The sequence below is a fragment of the Zingiber officinale genome, chromosome 8B (genome assembly GCF_018446385.1).
Source record: "Zingiber officinale cultivar Zhangliang chromosome 8B, Zo_v1.1, whole genome shotgun sequence".
NCBI classification, from domain to species: Eukaryota; Viridiplantae; Streptophyta; class Magnoliopsida; order Zingiberales; family Zingiberaceae; genus Zingiber; species Zingiber officinale.
The window spans coordinates 30395482-30412538 of NC_056001.1; the positions used below are offsets into that span (position 1 = coordinate 30395482).

Here is a 17057-nt window from a genome sequence, read left to right on the forward strand (position 1 = left end):
TGGATATCCACTTTTCATTACACCATATATCAGCTTCCCTATTTTTTTCTCTCTCATCTAGAATGTTTAGGGAATGAAAGTCATTTCCTAAATTTAGAAATGTACTATTCATAAATGCAAAATTTAGGGAATAGATAGGGTGGCTGATGCAAAGGTTTTTTAGCTATCCTATCCAAAGTTTAAGATAAAATTTTTAGATGTGGATGCTCTAATATTGAACTCTGCTATCTTGGTCAGTAGAACATTTAAGTACTGGTAGTACAATTTGCTTTGATATTAAAAAAAAATATATGTTAGCAATAAATTTGTGTAAAATACACCAGTTAAGAAACTTTAACTTTGAAATTATAACATGCAAGTCTTACTCTTAGATGCCGAGCGCCATCTATTCCCAAACCAACAGTAGCTACTGCAAGTCCTATTAACCTGCCCTGCAAGTAAAAACTAGAATGTGTGTTCATGCAGCATCAACTAGTAACTTTTCAAATCCGAAGGAATACATTTATGATTCCATAGAAATAGAATGTCATGATTGCCTAAATAATAATGAACTGACCTTCCTAAGGTTCGCTTGCGGTGAGCAAGCAAATTCCAAGGTTAGTAGGTTGATCACAGCCGAAATCTTATCATGCTCGCTAGAAAGTGCGAGCTGTTTGATGATACCTTCGATTTGTGGGATGATACCTTCGATTTGTGGTCTCGAATCATTTCAATATAACCAAATCCATTCATTATTCACGAACAATCAAGAATCCTCTTCTCGGATAAGTGGGGAAATGGATCGGGGTAGGCTTACCTCACGAGCATCATTCTTTTTCTTCTCGTAGATCATGTCTCCAAGGTCGAGGAGGACGTCGACGAGGATCAACGACGAGGAGTCAGCCATATTTTTTATATATATTAACTTATTAAAAATGGGCCCCTGGGTCCTCCTCGTCATTGATCCTTAACTTATTTAACTAGGGTAGCTGATGCAAAGGATAGGGCTTGCAGAATAGATAGAGTAGCTGATGCAAAAGATTTTTAGCTACCCTATCCAAAATTTAGGAAACAATTTTTGGGTGTTGATACTCTAATATTGAACTTTGCTATCTTGGTCATTAGAACATTTAAGTACTAGTAGTACAATTTGCTTTGATATTAAAAAAAAATATATGCTAGCAACAAATTTGTGTAAAATACACCAGTTAAGAAACTAGAATGTGTGTTCACGCAACATCAACTAGTAAACTTTTCAAGTCTGAAGGAATGCATTTCTGATTCCATAGAAATAGAATGCCATGATTGCCTAAATAATAGTGAACTGACCTTCCTAAGGCTCGCTGAGCGCTAAATTCCAAGGTCAGCAAGTTGATTACAACCGAAATCTTATCATGCTCCCTAGAAAGTGCGAGTTGTTTGATGATACCTTCAATTTGCAAGATGATACCTTTGATCTACGGTCTTGAATCATTTCAATATAACCAAATCCATTCATTATTCACGAACAATCAAGAATCCTCTTCCCGGCTAAGTTGGGAAATGGATCGGGATAAGCTTACCCTCACGAGCATCGTTCTTTTGCTTCTCGTAGATCTTGTCTCCAAGGTCGAGGAGGATGCTAGTGGGGATCAACGATGATGAGTCAACCATATTTTTTATATATATTAACTTATTAATAAATACCCAGGGGCCCATTTTTAATAAGTTAATATATATAAAAAATATGGATGACTCGTCGTTGATCCTCGTCGGCGTCCTCCTCGACCTTGAAGACAAGATCTACGAGAAGCAAAAGAATGATGCTCGTGAGATAAGCCTATCCAGATCCATTTCCCCACTTATTCGGAAAGAGGATTCTTGATTGTTTGTGAATAATGAATGGATTTGGTTATATCGAAATGATTCGAGACTGCATATCGAAGGTATCATCCCACAAATCGAAGGTATCATCAAACAGCTCGCACTTTCTAGCGAGCATTATAAGATTTCGACTGTGATCAACCTGCTAACCTTGGAATTTGCTTGCTCACCGCAAGCGAACCTTAGGAAGGTCAGTTCACTATTATTTAGGCAATCATGACATTCTATTTCTATGAAATCAGAAATGCATTCCTTCGGACTTGAAAAGTTTACTAGTTGATGTTGCGTGAACACACATTCTAATTTCTTACTTGTAAGGTAGGTTAATAGGGCTTGCAGAAGTTACTTTCGGTCTGGGAACAAATGGTGCTCGGCATATGAGAGTAAGACTTGCATGTTATATTTTCAAAGTTAAAGTTTCTTAACTGGTATATTTTACACAAATTTGTTGCTAACATATATTTTTTTTTAATATCAAAGCAAATTGTACTACCAGTACTTAAATGTTCTACTGACCAAGATAGCAGAGTTCAATATTAGAGCATCCACATCTAAAAGTTTTATCTTAAACTTTGGATAGGGTAGCTAAAAAACCTTTGCATCAGCCACCCTATCTATTCCCAAATTTTTGCATTTATGAATAGTACATTTCTAAATTTAGGAAATGACTTTCATTCCCTAAACATTCTAGATGAGAGAGAAAAAATAGGGAAGCTGATATATGGTGTAATGAAAAGTGGATATCCAAATTTAATAAAGTAACTTTTTATCCTAAATTATACATTTTGGCTAAGGAAGCTGGCGTGGATGCTGAAACACTGTTTACTATTGCAAAGATTATTAATTATGAATATATTTGTCTTGTTTACCTCATAGAATTTTTTTTGACCTTCTTCATTAATGGTTTGTAGCAATAATTACTTTATTATATCATCGTGTAGGTTCTCAGAGAATATTTTATCATATTCTTCAAAGGGATATTTGATAAAGTTTGTAGGGTTCTAGTAAGTTCTAATCCTAGTATGAAATTTATATCCATAGTTTTGAAATTGATGTTTCATTCTTATTTCTATATTAGAATTGTAGAAATTTATGCATAAATAAAAAAGGAACAACTGTCCTAAGATAAAAAATCTTGTTTCCTTATCCCATTTTAGAAATAAAATTTTATAAATTCAAATAATTATTACTTAGGTTGATGGAAGAATAAAATTGGGGTATAAGTAATAGTTTCGCCCACGGCCTTTAAATAACAAGGACCGGCTGAGGGACCTGATTTAGGTAGTCTCAAATAGAAAGGCCCAACCTAGGCATTTTCCGATACTAAGGGCCTTAGGTAGAATGCTTCTGTTTTGTACTTTCACGTACTGTAGCTTGGTTAGAATTTTTGAACCTAAGGATTTGTTTACTTTGGATGGAAGATATACACAAAAGATAGACATAAATAATGGAGCTTTATATGTAACTCTGCAATCGCTTCTCTTCTCCCTCTTGACGTTCTGTCCAAGTAAATGAACCCTAGATGACCTTACTTGTCCAGCAACCTAAATGTGTGCTCTTACAGAATTATGTCATACTTAGATTAAACTTCTGCTAACTAAAGTAGGTTTTGTTATATTTTGTGTTTTTTATTATGTACTTCATCTTTCTTTATTTCTTTTAGATTAATCACAGTATTTGCACTAAATTTTCATTAGAGTAGCTCTGATTTGTGAAATATACTCTTTGATTTCAAGTTGTTTGCCCTGAATCTTTCAGATTCTAGTTTATCCTATATGGAAAAAAAGAAATCTTTGCAAATGACCATTAACCTAGACCTCTTATGTTTACCCAATTGTATTCGAGGGATCTCTTTCTATTTATCCAACTCTCTCGCCAAGTAAAACAAGATCGTACTATGATCCATCAAGTTATTGTGTTAATGCTAGGTTGCTAAAATAGAACTGCAACACTTGCTATTTATGATAAAAAAATATAAAACAATAGAATTGTGACAACCACTAACATAGAATCATAACATTTGCTAAAATTGAACTATGACTTCTGTTAAAATATAACTGAGACAATTTGTATCTAGTTATAAAAATTAGAACGATAGAACTATGACGTTTGCCTATCATAGGCTCATAGCATCCTTTAATTGGTGGTAACTCTTTCATTTTAAAAAGTATTCTAAAAATATTTTTTAGAAATAAAACATTTTATGTAAAACAAATAGATCCTCGAGTACAAACCTTCTTTATGGATTTCTGCTTGAAGCACACTTATCCTTTGATATTAGAAGTATCCATCGCACGCTACCAAGGTATACATTTTCAAATGCCTCCATTCATCGACCGATATCAGGTACATTTCTTTTTCTTGATTATTTATGCACTTGTTTTCATGTTAAGTGTATCCTACTTGATCTGTTAACGCACACATTACACTGTAATATCGAACAACTTGCATCCAAATCTTCTTCTTCAGTTACCACACATCATACTTGCAAATTCTCATCTCTCTTCCTTTTCATGCAGTGTATTCTTTGGTTGCATCTTATTTCTAGGTCAGCTCTTGTCCAAAAGCAGGGTTTTGGTGGATCAACATGGTACAAATTTCACTCAGATGCCATTATTTTCCTGTCCAAATTAAATCTTTGTCTCCCATCTCCAGTATGCATATTGTGCTCTGCCCTAAAATCTAAACCCAGAGGACTCGACACAGTTAACCCTTTTGACAAAAGTGACCAGATGTGCAATTGATTGTTGTGGTAAACTTGTCATGCTTTTGGGCAAAGCTCCTCTGATTAGGTCACTTCTTTACCTAACTTGTCCTCTGTCTTATCACCTACTGACACCTTGATGTTATGCAACCTTTGCAGGGTTCAGGTGATCATGAGAGTCAAGAAGTATTTTGATCATTATATATATATATATTTTTGATAATTTAGGCGTCCTGACTAATCTTGAAGCATTTACCAGGTAAATCTAGAGCATAACTTATGTACGTTCGTCCTATTTAAAATTCAAACATTGGTCCTCTTATTACTTCTTTGAGTGTTTCATATTTCATTGCTTGACATGAGAAAGCTTGATGCCAGCAAATGGTAGAATGCCGGGCTATGTTTAGTTCGACTTGTTTGGTGAACGATGGATGACAATCAGAGTTGGTGTTTGACGACTCGTAGCTGGTCCAAAGGTTGGACATGGTTTTGCAATGTTCTTGACACCGATAACTAGTTATCGTATATGATGTAAAGCATTCATCCATGTTTAATTTGGTCGATCGATTTTTGGTAAAAAAAAAATGAGAGATCCCTCTTTAATCTGTTTACTTTGCCTCATTCATCCAAGTAAACATCTCATTTTCTCTCTTTCCACTTCATGAATCATGATCATAATAATTTCATGTGGGGGGCGGGGCAGGCACTCATGTCTCAGTCGTCCTTCAGATGATGATTTAAAGTCTCCTTTCAGAAACAAAAAATCTCAGAATTTTTTATTAATATAAAAACAATATATATATTTATAATATATATTCCAATTATTAAAGATTTTTGAAATTTATTCCTAACTAAAATATCTTATTTCAAGCATTTAAAGAGTGAATTACATATTCACTGTTGTGGTTTGTTTTGTGATGAATTAGCATGATATAATGATATTATATATAATATGATCTGAAAATAATATATTTAAAATTTTAGAAAAATAATATATATTTTTGTCATAAGCTTAATTGATTCGAATAATATATAAAAAAAAATGAAAACGAAATGCTCCATATTCAAAAAATATTAAAAGGATATTTTATTTTATATCTTTACAATATTTTCTAAAATTGAAAGTAGAGCAAAATTGTTGTTACATGTAAATGATGATTATATTATAATATTTTTTTCAACATAGTTAAAATTAATCAATTAGATTAAAATTAGTTAAACTAAAATTATTTTTAAGTTATAATGAATAAAATAAAATAAAATGGGTGGGGCATATTGATGATAATAAAAATAAAGGTTATTTGTTTTTTTTTTTACCTTGTATATAATAACGTGGCATCATCATGAACGAGATGCAAAGGGATCCCTGTAGCATGCAACGTAGAGGATCCGAACAACAAGCTCGCTCGGCTCCTTTAAAAACCCTCGATGAGTCTCCTTTCTCGCCACTCTCCAGTCCTGCTCCTCCGCCAGGATCAATGGAAGAAATCGCCAGTTCAACGGCGAATGTCGCCGGAATATCCTCTGTATTTCCGTTGGATTAGTTCATCTGAGCTCAAGATCGAACCTCGTGTTTTGTTGAATCTTCATCGCCGTGTTTGAGGATATTTTTTTTTTCCATGTTCGACATTTAGGGTTTCGTGTTTTGGGAGCCGTATCGATCTCGAATCCGAGATTTTGGTCTCGATTTTGCGTTTCTCGTTGAGATTTCGTGTTCTTTTTTTTGATCGGAATCGCGCTGCCAAAGCCGTTCCCGATGAAGGTCCAACCGATCGATTGTATGGGAGAGGTGGCCTTCGCGCCGGCGAAGCCTATCGCGAAGTCCCGCCTGAAGCGGCTCTTCGAGCGGCAGTTCTTGAGGAGCGCGTTGGTGGAGAAAGCTGTGGGGTCTGGTGACGGGAAGGACCACTCCGACGACGCGGTGAGCTTGGACGCCATGGTTTTCGGTTTCTTCGAGGAGGGGAACCACGAGAAGCCGCCGCGAGGCCGCTGCAATTGCTTCCACTCCAACTCCGAAGGCAGCGACGACGACGACGCCGACGATGACGATGACGACGACGGCGAACGCAAGAACGCTCCAGGAACTGCCATTCCCAGCGACGCGATCGAGGCGATTAAGGTGAGTTCCATTTCGCCTTTGCCCTTTTTTCATTTGGCTCCCCAGTTTCGAGTTTCGAGCTTCGAGAGTCGTTTGATGATTCGAGTAGGGTTTGGTGTTCTGCGCGAGCATGGCGGAGAGAAATCTCTTGGCGGATGCATCGAGAATCCTCGACAAAGCGAGGAACTCAAAGACCAAGGGAAATTGCACAGCGGTGTTGGCCGCCGGACTTCGATCGCTCGGCTACGATGCGGCCATTTGCAAATCCCGATGGGATAAAAATCCTTCTTTTCCGGCGGGGGAGCACGAGTACGTCGACGCGGTGGTCGGCGGCGACCGCCTCCTGGTGGACGCGGGCTTCCGGTCGGAGTTCGAGGTGGCGCGGCCCAGCAAGACGTACCGTGCCATCATCCAGCTGCTGCCGCAGGTGTTCGTCGGCCAGCCCCACCGACTCCAGCAGATCGTGGCCGTCGCCTCGGAGGCAGCCCGGCAGAGCCTGAAGAAGAACGGCCTCCACGTGCCGCCGTGGAGGCGGCACGAGTACATGAGGACCAAGTGGTTCTCCGCTTACCATCGCGCAGCCGCCGTGGAAGAAGCTGAAGCCAAGGACATCTCCTCCGAGGAAGCGACGACGGCGGCAATAGAGGTGGTGGGCTCACCGTGGACGACGGTGCCAGCGAGGCCAAAGCCGGGGGATAAATTTCTCACCGGACTTGCTTTGGCCTTGCAAAAAATAAATACTTAATTTTTTTTTTTTAGATTTTCGGATTTTATTTTGAGTGATATAATATCATAGTGAGAGTTACTATTTTTCCTTATTATCTTAGATTTTATATAAATGCTTAATATTAAGAAAATAAAAGATTTTGAACAAAATCTAATCAATCTAAATGTATAACATTGAAAATAAATGCATATAAAGATGGCAAAACAAAACTTTTCAAAATAATTTCATAGGCAATTGATACAAAAAAAGCTCTTCGTTTTTTTAGAATATTTTCAACTTCTATTTATTTTAAATGATACATTTTACTTTAGCTAATAACTCTTTAAGAATATTATATTAATATCAAATTTTACATCAAATTGTGTAAAATAATCTAAATAAAATAAAATAAAAAAGACCATGAAATTTCTACCAGGATCACAAAGAAGGATCCATGACCTCCAAATTAGATGATAATAATTTTACCCTTCATCAAGAAATAGAATAGGAGAGAGACATAAAACAAACCTTACTAGGAGGAGTTTCACACTCTGAAAGCCACTTCCCTACCAGCTCCATTGCCATTGCTGCCTCCCAACAGTTCTGCTAATTATGAACCTAAGAGAGGGACCACTTTATTGAGGTATCATCAACAGCAGAGGACTGCAAAGACAAATAATGGTGGAAAAGAAAAGAAGATTCACGTAAAGTAAACAGAGCAAAAGGAAAAAAAAAGAAAAGAAAAAGAAATCTGAATCCTTTTTTCTATCTGTTTCCTAAGTGATGACAATTGAAGGAGCAAGAATGGCTTTTCATGGAATTCCATACCTCCTGAAAATGACTGCACTGCTCTTTCCATGTAGAAATTGTGACAAAGATTTAAAGTATTATTGAGTAAATTCGGAGCTCAACTTATGCACACCCGTGAGGACAGGGTACTTGAATGTTATTCTACAAGGACCTTGAATGATGCATTGGCCATCATTTTATTATTTTCTGAATGAATCAATGTCTAGGAACAGGAACCATAATACAATAGATGGCACAAGGCATGCTTATTCAAATTGAGAAAGTTAAGTAAGAAGGGGAGGGCAAAAGGAAGGATTATGATCGTCTTCCTTATTTATCGGTCTGGTTCCATCTCAGGGAAGCGCAGCTTTCAAGGAGCGAGTGAAGGTTTCGAGTTGCTTTAACCCTTCATCGGAGGATTTCACCTCGCCTAGAAGCTTAACGAATGCACTGCCGACAATCACACCATCTGCTCCCCATCCGGCTACCTATAAGATTACTGAACTGGTAAATCAAGAGCATTCGGCTCCAAAATGTTTAAAAATTAATGGTGGCAGATTGTGCGCACAGACCTGCTTGACATGCTCAGGCTTCGATATTCCGAACCCAACTGCAACTGGTTTAGGGGTTGCCTGCGAATTGTTAAGCATTAGCCACAGTTTGAATGAATTCCTAAGTATTAGTTTCTTTGATATGTTGGAAACAGATTGCATACAAAATGGCAGAAAGAAATGAGATTGAAAACCTCTTTAATCTCTTGCAGGAGAGATTGTACTTCCAAGTTAACAGATGCACGAGCACCCGTAACACCAACAGTGGCCACCTGCATGAAAGATTCAGAAATATGAGTAATCGGCTCATGAATAAGCAAAACAACTATTTGACATAGCATAAAAGTTTTAGCAGTTTAAACACAAAATACAGCTTTTGGAAACAAAATCTTTCAGTTGGTATGTATGTGTGCATTGTGACAAATTTGTACTTTAACTTTGTGGTGGTAGGCAGATAACAGAGTTGGCTTTGTTGAGCAATAATCTGATACAAGACATGTTTAATGATATTAAGAGCATGAGCAAAGTCAAACAAATCACCAAGTATATGAATCCTTCTGAAGCTCGTGCAATTTCTTTCATTCGTTCAGGCGGAGTGGTCGGTGTTGAAAGCAGAACCTACAATGTCAAGAGGAAAAAGAATACTGAAGTGTGGAAGACTGTAAAAATCAGATAAGGCAAATGTATCCTAGACAATTTTGCATTGAAATGAATGCAAAATGCTTGTAGAAGGTTAACAAACGCCAGTTAATACGGCAATTTGAAAACAAAAATGATAAACCATCCATAGCAAATGTGGCTTTACGAGCATTTCAACATCAACTGAGATATGTAATTGTTTGGACTCTATTATTAAGTTCTCAGAAAGTAAGATACCAAGTGAAATAGATTCTTCAAGTTAAGTAAACAATTTTGAAGTGAAAAAAGTGTTAAAAATCGTGTGAGCATTTCCATTTTTCCAAAGAAAAATAACAACGACCCTCACCACTTTCTTTTTAGTTAAGAAATACAAGTCTCTCATGGACACAATGCGTCACTTTTATCAGTCAGAATGTGTATGTGCATTAAGATTTAAGATTCATAAGCAGATGTCAAATTAAGGGGCATACCAACTCAATGTTATGCTTAATGGCCTCTTTTCTTAAACTTTCATTCTCCTCTAAAGGAACATCGGGCACAACAAGCCCTGCAAAGTAACAGCCATTAGTTAGTTATATGCCAAAAGAATGAGTCACAAAGCAACAACCGACTCATTCGACAATACATTGAAATCACAGGTGAGGGATTTACCTAGTGAAGAAAAGATAAACTTCTAGGAGAAAAACAGAAATTGCAAGGAAACCATACTGAATATTAGGAGAAGACGGGACTTAGTGCATGATTAAGAGAATAGAGTAGTTACCACGTACACCAACTTCTTCTATAGTAGACATGAACTTCTCAACTCCACGCTTTAGGATTGGATTGTAATATGTGAAGAGAGAAATTGGGCATGATAATTGAGGTATTACCTGCTTGGACAAGTTATTTATAGCAGAAGAACATGATAAACCATCTCAAAAAAAGAAAACAAAATTGTTGCAAAGATATTTATAGCAATTAAATTACTGGTGAAGTTGGGCAAAAAATGAGAAAACGTCACATGCAAAAATTTTAGAAAATAGAATAGCACATCATTATTTTTGTATGCAAATGTCAGCTGATAGGACATGGAGAAGAGAAAAATTATCCAAACAGTTTATTCACAAATGAGAGTATGAGACTTAAAATTTTGCCACTTCAGAGAATTTGATGTCTGCTGATTCATACAGAAAGAAACATACTAGCTCAGTATGCAGCCAATGTCTTGTCAATATTTTGGCATGCATATTGAGAGAGATGTCTTACATAGAATACAAGCAGGATGGGTGAAATGGAGGAGAGCGTCGGGTGTTTTATGTGACCATAAAGTACCTCTTAAACTTAAAGGTAAGTTCTATAAAACCGCAGTTAGACTTGCTATGTTATATGGAGCTGAATGTTGGGCTATGACTCGAGCACATGAGCATAAGATGAGAGTTGCAAAGATGAGGATGTTAAGGTGGATGTGTGGACATACGAAGATGGACAAAATAAGGAATGAGAGCATTAGAGAGAAAGTCGGAGTTGCATCTATTGAGGACAAACTCCGAGAGACACGTTTAAGATGGTACGGACATGTACTTAGACGACCAATAAATGCATCAGTTAGGCGATGTAAAACTATGATAAACATGCATATCAAATGAGGAAGAGGACGACCAAAAAAGACTTGGTTAGCAATAATAAAACAAGAAAAAATTTATTTAAATATAGATGATGATATAATAGGAGATAGGGTTCAATGGCGTAAAAGGATTCATACAGCCGACCCCACCTAGTGGGAAAAGGCTTGGTTGTTGTTGTTGCATATTGGATTGCAACAGGATGGAATACCACTCTCTCAAGATCTATCAGTAATTCTATATTTCTCCACATAAGCACGATATTTTTGTTTCTTCAAATAAGATTGGTTATTGTTCTTCCCAGTATCGTGGAAAAAATAATTCCTGCTGCCAAATCTACCAGTGTTTTCAGATAAAACAGAGTGATCCTACAATTCTTACAAAGAGATAAAGCATAACAATGACAAGAAATAAGGATCAGACCAGCAGTTTTATGAAAAACAAACTCAGACTCACAAGCCAACTTAAGATATTTCATAAAGTAAACACGGAATAAATCATGGTTAAAGATCTTTCTTAAACTGGAGAATTGTAAAACAAGAAGGCATCCCTTAGCTTGTGATCAGAATAATTGTCACTCAGCTTAAAGATCATTTTGGGATAGAACATGAGATGTAACAAATGATTTTAGAGTGTAAGAATAAACCACAAAACCATACTTTTATCTTTATTCATGAATATTTACAACAATAACAACAACAACAATCAAACCTTATCCCACTAGGTGAGGTCGGCTATATGGATCCTTTTACGCCATTAGACTTTATCCCCTACTATATCATCATCTATACTTAAATAAATTTTATCTTATTTTATTATTGCTGATTAAATTTTCCTCTTCCTTGTTTGATGTGTGTGAGTTTCACATCGCTTAACTGGAGCATTTATTGATCGTCTAAATACATGCCCATACCATTTTAAATGTCTCTCGAAGTTTTCCCTCAATAGATACAACTCCGACTTTCTCTCTAATACTCTCATTTCTTATTTTGCCCATCCTCGTATGTTCACACATCCACCTTAACATCCTCATCTTTGTAACTCTCATCTTCTACTTATGTGCTCAAGTCATAGCCCAACATTTAGCTCCATATAATATAGAAAGTTTAACTGCGATTTTATAGAACTTTTCTTTAAGTTTTAAAAGTACTTTACAATCACATAAAGCACCCGACGCTCTCCTCCATTTCAACCATCCTGCTTGTATTCTATATAAGACATCTCTCTCAATCCTTCCATCGTTTTACAAAAATGATCCTAAATATTTAAAGCTCTTAAATCCAGGCAACTCGTCATCTCCTATCTTAACAATTCTCTCATTACGTCTAATATTATTAAACTTCAATTCCATATATTCTATCTTTATTCTACTAAGCTTAAAATCTTTCTCTTCTAGTGTTTCCCGCCAAGATTCTAGATTGACATTTACTCCTTCACGTATTTCATCTACTAAAATAATATTATCTGCAAACAATATGGACCACGGTACTGCCTTAAATGTATGCAGTGAGTTCGTCCATAATTAGCGTAAAAAGATAGGGACTTAGAGTTGATCCTTGATGTAATCCTATCTTTATTGGAAATACTTCATTATTTTGTCTGAAGTTTTTACTCTGATCGTTACATCCTCATATATATCCTTAATTAATTCAATATATGTTACGCTAACACCTCTCTTTTCTAAAATTCTTCATATAATTTCTCTTAAGACTCTATCATAAACTTTTTCTAAGTCAATAAATATCATGTGTATATCTTGTCTTTATTATCGATATTTTTGAATTAGTTGTCTAAGATGTATAACTTCTTTAATCGACCTACCATGCATGAACCCAAATTAATTTTTGGTCACTGTGATCTTCTTCCTTAAACTTTTTTTATTACTCTTTCCCAAAGTTTCATAGTATGACTAATTATTTTAAAACCCCTATAGTTTGCACAATTTTATATGTCTTCCTTGTTCTTATACAAGGGAACTAGAGTACTTACCCTGCATTAATCAGATATTTTTTTCGTTTTCAATATCATGTTAAATAATTTTGTAAGTCATTCAATACTTTGTTTCCCTAGTCACTTTCATACCTTTATCGGAATATCATCTGGTCTAAATACTTTTCGATTATTCATCTATTTAAAGCTTGTTCTACTTTTGAAGTTTGAATTATACAATAAAAATTTAAATTTTTATACTCATACATACTTAAATTACTTAAGTTAAGTTGGTCACCTCAACCTTCATTAAAAAGTTGATAAAATACCTCTTCCACCGTTCTTTTATTTTTCCATCATTTACTAGTACTCTATTGCATTTATCTTTAATACATTTTATTTGGATAAGATCTCTTGTCTTCTTTTTTCTCACTTTAGTTATTCTATAAATGTCTCTTTCCCTTTCTTTTGTATTCAATTTTTGATATACTCATTCAAAAGTTTCATTCTTTACTTCATTCGCAACTTTCTTAGTCTCTTTCTTGGTTATTGTATATTTTCTTAAGTTTTCCTCGTTTTTACAAATATATAATTTCTTATAAGCTTTTCGTTTTTCTTTCACTTTCTCTTGTACTTTCTCATTCTACCACCAATATTCTTTACTTAGTGGCGCATGTCCCTTTGACTCACCGAGTATACTTTTAGCTACTATTTTCAACTTTGATACCATCTTATCTCATGTTGTATTAGAGTCACCGTATATTTCACCTAATGTTTGTACTCTTACGTTCTCCTTAACTATATTTTGCGTCCCATCCTTTAATTTCCACCACTTAATTTATGAATCATATGTATTTTTTTTCTATTGATATTATACTTGAGGCGTATATCCAGCACTACTAACTTATGTTGATTAGTTAAGTTTTCTCCATAGATGTCCTTGCAATCTTTACAAATATTTCTATTCCCCTTCCTAACCATAAGAAAGTTAATTTGTGATTTATTATTCCCACTTTTGAACGTGTGTTCTGCTCTTTTCTTAAAAAACATATTAGCTATATAAGGTCATATGCTATCGCAAAATCCAATATAATTTTCCTTTCTTCATTTCTAGTTCCAAACTCATAACCCCATGCACCTTCTCATATTCCTCATTTTTCACTTCGACATGCTCATTTAGATCATCTCCTATTAAAATCATTTTATCTGACCGAATGTTTTGTAATTTTTTATCTAGGTCGTCCCAAAACTTTGATTTGGTAGTTTCATCTAATCCTGCTTGTGGTGCATATATGATAACTACGTTCATAGTTTCTTTCGTCACTATTAACTTAAGGGCTATAATTTATCCCCTTTTTTAACTACACCTGCAATTTCATCCTTTAACAAACTATCTACAACAATTCCAACTTCATTTCTTGTTTTACTCTTTTCTATGTGTCATAACTTAAAACCCGGGTTTTCTATCATATTTGCCTTCTCGCTTACCTATTTTGTCTTTTGTACACGTAAAATACTAATTTTTCTCTTAATCATCGTATCTACTACCTCTATTGATTTACCAGTGAGGGTTTCTATATAACATGTTCCAAATCTTAGACTTAATTTTTCTGTAATATTTGTTCTTATCTAACATATGGTGTGAGAACTCTTGCATATTTAATACTACACCCAAGTTCTCATGGAGATGTAGCGGTTCTTGTTGATACGTTACAGTCAAACCTGCAACGCGAACTCTTGCATATTTAGCACTACGCCCCAATTCTAGAGATGTAGCGGTGCTTGCTAAGACGTTATAGTCGGACTCTATGTGCTCTTTTGGGGGAACAACCTATCATTAGTACAATAGTTTAATGGATCCATTCATTGAACATTTATTATAGTTTAATACTGGCTGACAACCTAACGCAACCCTCCTTTATCCGGGCTTGAAACCGGCCATAACTAGTTCATCATGGGCGGAGTATTTTATTCATGAAGCTTTAAAAAAAAATATGACTAGATTACTCATACCTCCCTTAGCATTGATATAACACCATCAAAGTTCGTTCCATTCTCTAATGCACGTGTAGCAGCAGCCTAGCATAAATGATATGTAAGTGTCCAACAAAATATTCAGCCAGCAAAGAAAAAAGAAGTGACCATATATAGCACCTGAATTACAGGTCCATCTGCCAAAGGATCAGAGTAGGGAACGCCTAATTCGATCAAGTCCGAACCTGAAGAATCTAGAATTTTCAATGCTTCTGATGTTGTGGATAGATCAGGATCTCCAGCAGTGATAAAAGGTATCAATGCAACCTATAGATCATGGTAAAAATCAGTTAAAATACCTTCAAAAATGTAAAAACAATATCAATGATGATGTCTAACAAAACACAAATAATTAGTAAGAAAAGCTGCAACATTTTAGTGGACAAAGCTTGATGTATTTAGTTGTAGTACCAGCCAACTATTTACAAACAAAATACTTGAATCTTATATCTGCACATATTAAGTGATTGAGAAAGTTCTGTTTGATCAAATAAGAGACCGGTTCATGGTGTTTTCTAGCGTAATTTATCTTTTGTCATCTTATTAGATGAAATGGACTTGATTAAGACATTTTATATGACATTAGAACAAAAGACGGAAAGTTCCTCAGTGACTAAGTAGAAAAATGGCTATTACTATTTTACATTCTAAATTGTTCAATGGTTTCTCTTCGATATCATGCTTATAGGATACAAAAACAAAAAACAAAAAAAATCTCACAAGATATCAGAGTGATAAAACAAATACAAGCAAATTTTAATTTTCTCCAAACTTTGATCTCTTTTACCAAAAACCAAATTTTCAGAACATATTAAAAGCTTCCATCAATAAAAAAAAGTAAGAAATTGCGTGACACATTATGACTACCACACTAATACAAAGGCAGCAAAACAGAAAACTTTGCTCATCCTTTGTTCCCCAAATGAAGAACCACCAAAAAAACGAGACCAAAACACTTAAATTCCATCAATAAGAACTGCCATCGATTCCGGAACCAGAACCAAAACAAAACAGTAAAAGAAGCGTAGATTATCTCGTACTTACCTTCCCTTGTTCCTTCAGACGAGAGAAGGTATCCGAGATCGTGGAAGCCGAGGAGGCCCTCCGGACGCTGAGGGAAGCCCTCGACAACGTGGATCTAGACAGAGATGTGAACTTGCAGGTCGGCCGTCGAGGCGAGGCGAACCCAGAGATCCTAGCAGGAGAGGAAGGGAAGGAGATCTTCGGGACTACACCTGCCATCACGCCTCGCTTCCTTGCTCCGATCTGCAAGAGAGAGAGTTGAGCAAATGGCTGCTATTTATCAACAACGAACGAAAGCGACGGAGGATCTCGTCCATGAAAGGAATCCGGGAGAGGTTTAGGAAGGTGAAGCTCAACCGAAGTTGTTCTGATCCTGACAGGAAACATATTTATGCAACGCGTCCGACGGTGAACGTGTCGTCGTGTTCGGTTGTTAGCGAGCTGAAACGGTGAATCCTGCTTCTGATATGACATCTAAGTTTCTTCAGTTTTGAGAAATGCGGATCTTTCGGCGGCGCGATGCTTTAGATTTCGGGAAGGATGGAATGGACGGCCAGGAATCGAGGAGTGGTCTAAGGAGGCGACACCAGTTGTTCGAACATAGACAGGGTGCAGGTTTCGACAGTCGGGGCCCACACGTATGATTTTAATGTTTGGTCGATGCTTTAATTTTCGTGTCTGATGACGAGATCAACGGTCAGGATTCGAAGACGATTATTATAGGGAACGATAATTACGTTTACCTACACCTCTGACAGTCTTCCAAAATTACGTGAATGAAGGTACTAACGTAAAATAACATTGTTGGAAAGTTATCAAAATAATATATTAAAATGATGTTAAATAACAATAATAGAATATATTAAGATAAAAGAGACTTAGATTTTGATAATTTAACAAATTAAGGTTTGTTTTTTATTAGTTTGTTTTTTAGAAAAAACATTTTTGGAAGGAAGAGAAAAAAATAAAAAATAAAAAGGTACCCTTTTATCTATGTTATTAAAAGTGACCTATCTATGTTATTTGGAATTATGATTTGTCACATCTTTTCACCTAAAAATATTAGGCCCGTTATGAATGATTTCTAATTTATCGTTCATAGCCGATGAACAATTTATATAGAATCGGATCGATCATT

General features: G+C 35.8%; 2 protein-coding genes and 1 long non-coding RNA gene across 3 annotated transcripts; 2 read left to right on the forward strand and 1 right to left on the reverse strand.

The window, feature by feature from the left end:
- The first annotated feature begins 1188 nt into the window (after nucleotides 1-1188).
- On the forward strand, nucleotides 1189-5199 carry LOC122015495. The gene is made up of 3 exons (XR_006120912.1): nucleotides 1189-4634; nucleotides 4706-4805; nucleotides 4925-5199. It is a non-coding gene; the product is annotated as an uncharacterized LOC122015495 (long non-coding RNA).
- Nucleotides 5200-6009: 810 nt separating this feature from the next.
- On the forward strand, nucleotides 6010-7556 carry LOC122016865. Its single transcript, XM_042574296.1, has 2 exons — nucleotides 6010-6665; nucleotides 6754-7556. Exons 1-2 carry the CDS (start codon nucleotides 6303-6305, stop codon nucleotides 7387-7389), a joined length of 999 nt encoding a protein of 332 aa, XP_042430230.1. The 5' UTR covers nucleotides 6010-6302; the 3' UTR covers nucleotides 7390-7556.
- Nucleotides 7557-8216: 660 nt separating this feature from the next.
- Nucleotides 8217-16277, reverse strand: LOC122015789 (tryptophan synthase alpha chain-like). Its single transcript, XM_042572821.1, has 9 exons — nucleotides 15941-16277; nucleotides 15017-15163; nucleotides 14876-14941; nucleotides 10093-10201; nucleotides 9800-9876; nucleotides 9231-9308; nucleotides 8885-8962; nucleotides 8712-8771; nucleotides 8217-8627 (listed from the first exon to the last, which is right to left on the reverse strand). Exons 1-9 carry the CDS (start codon nucleotides 16136-16138, stop codon nucleotides 8493-8495), a joined length of 948 nt encoding a protein of 315 aa, XP_042428755.1. The 5' UTR covers nucleotides 16139-16277; the 3' UTR covers nucleotides 8217-8492.
- Between the last annotated feature and the right edge of the window lie 780 nt (nucleotides 16278-17057).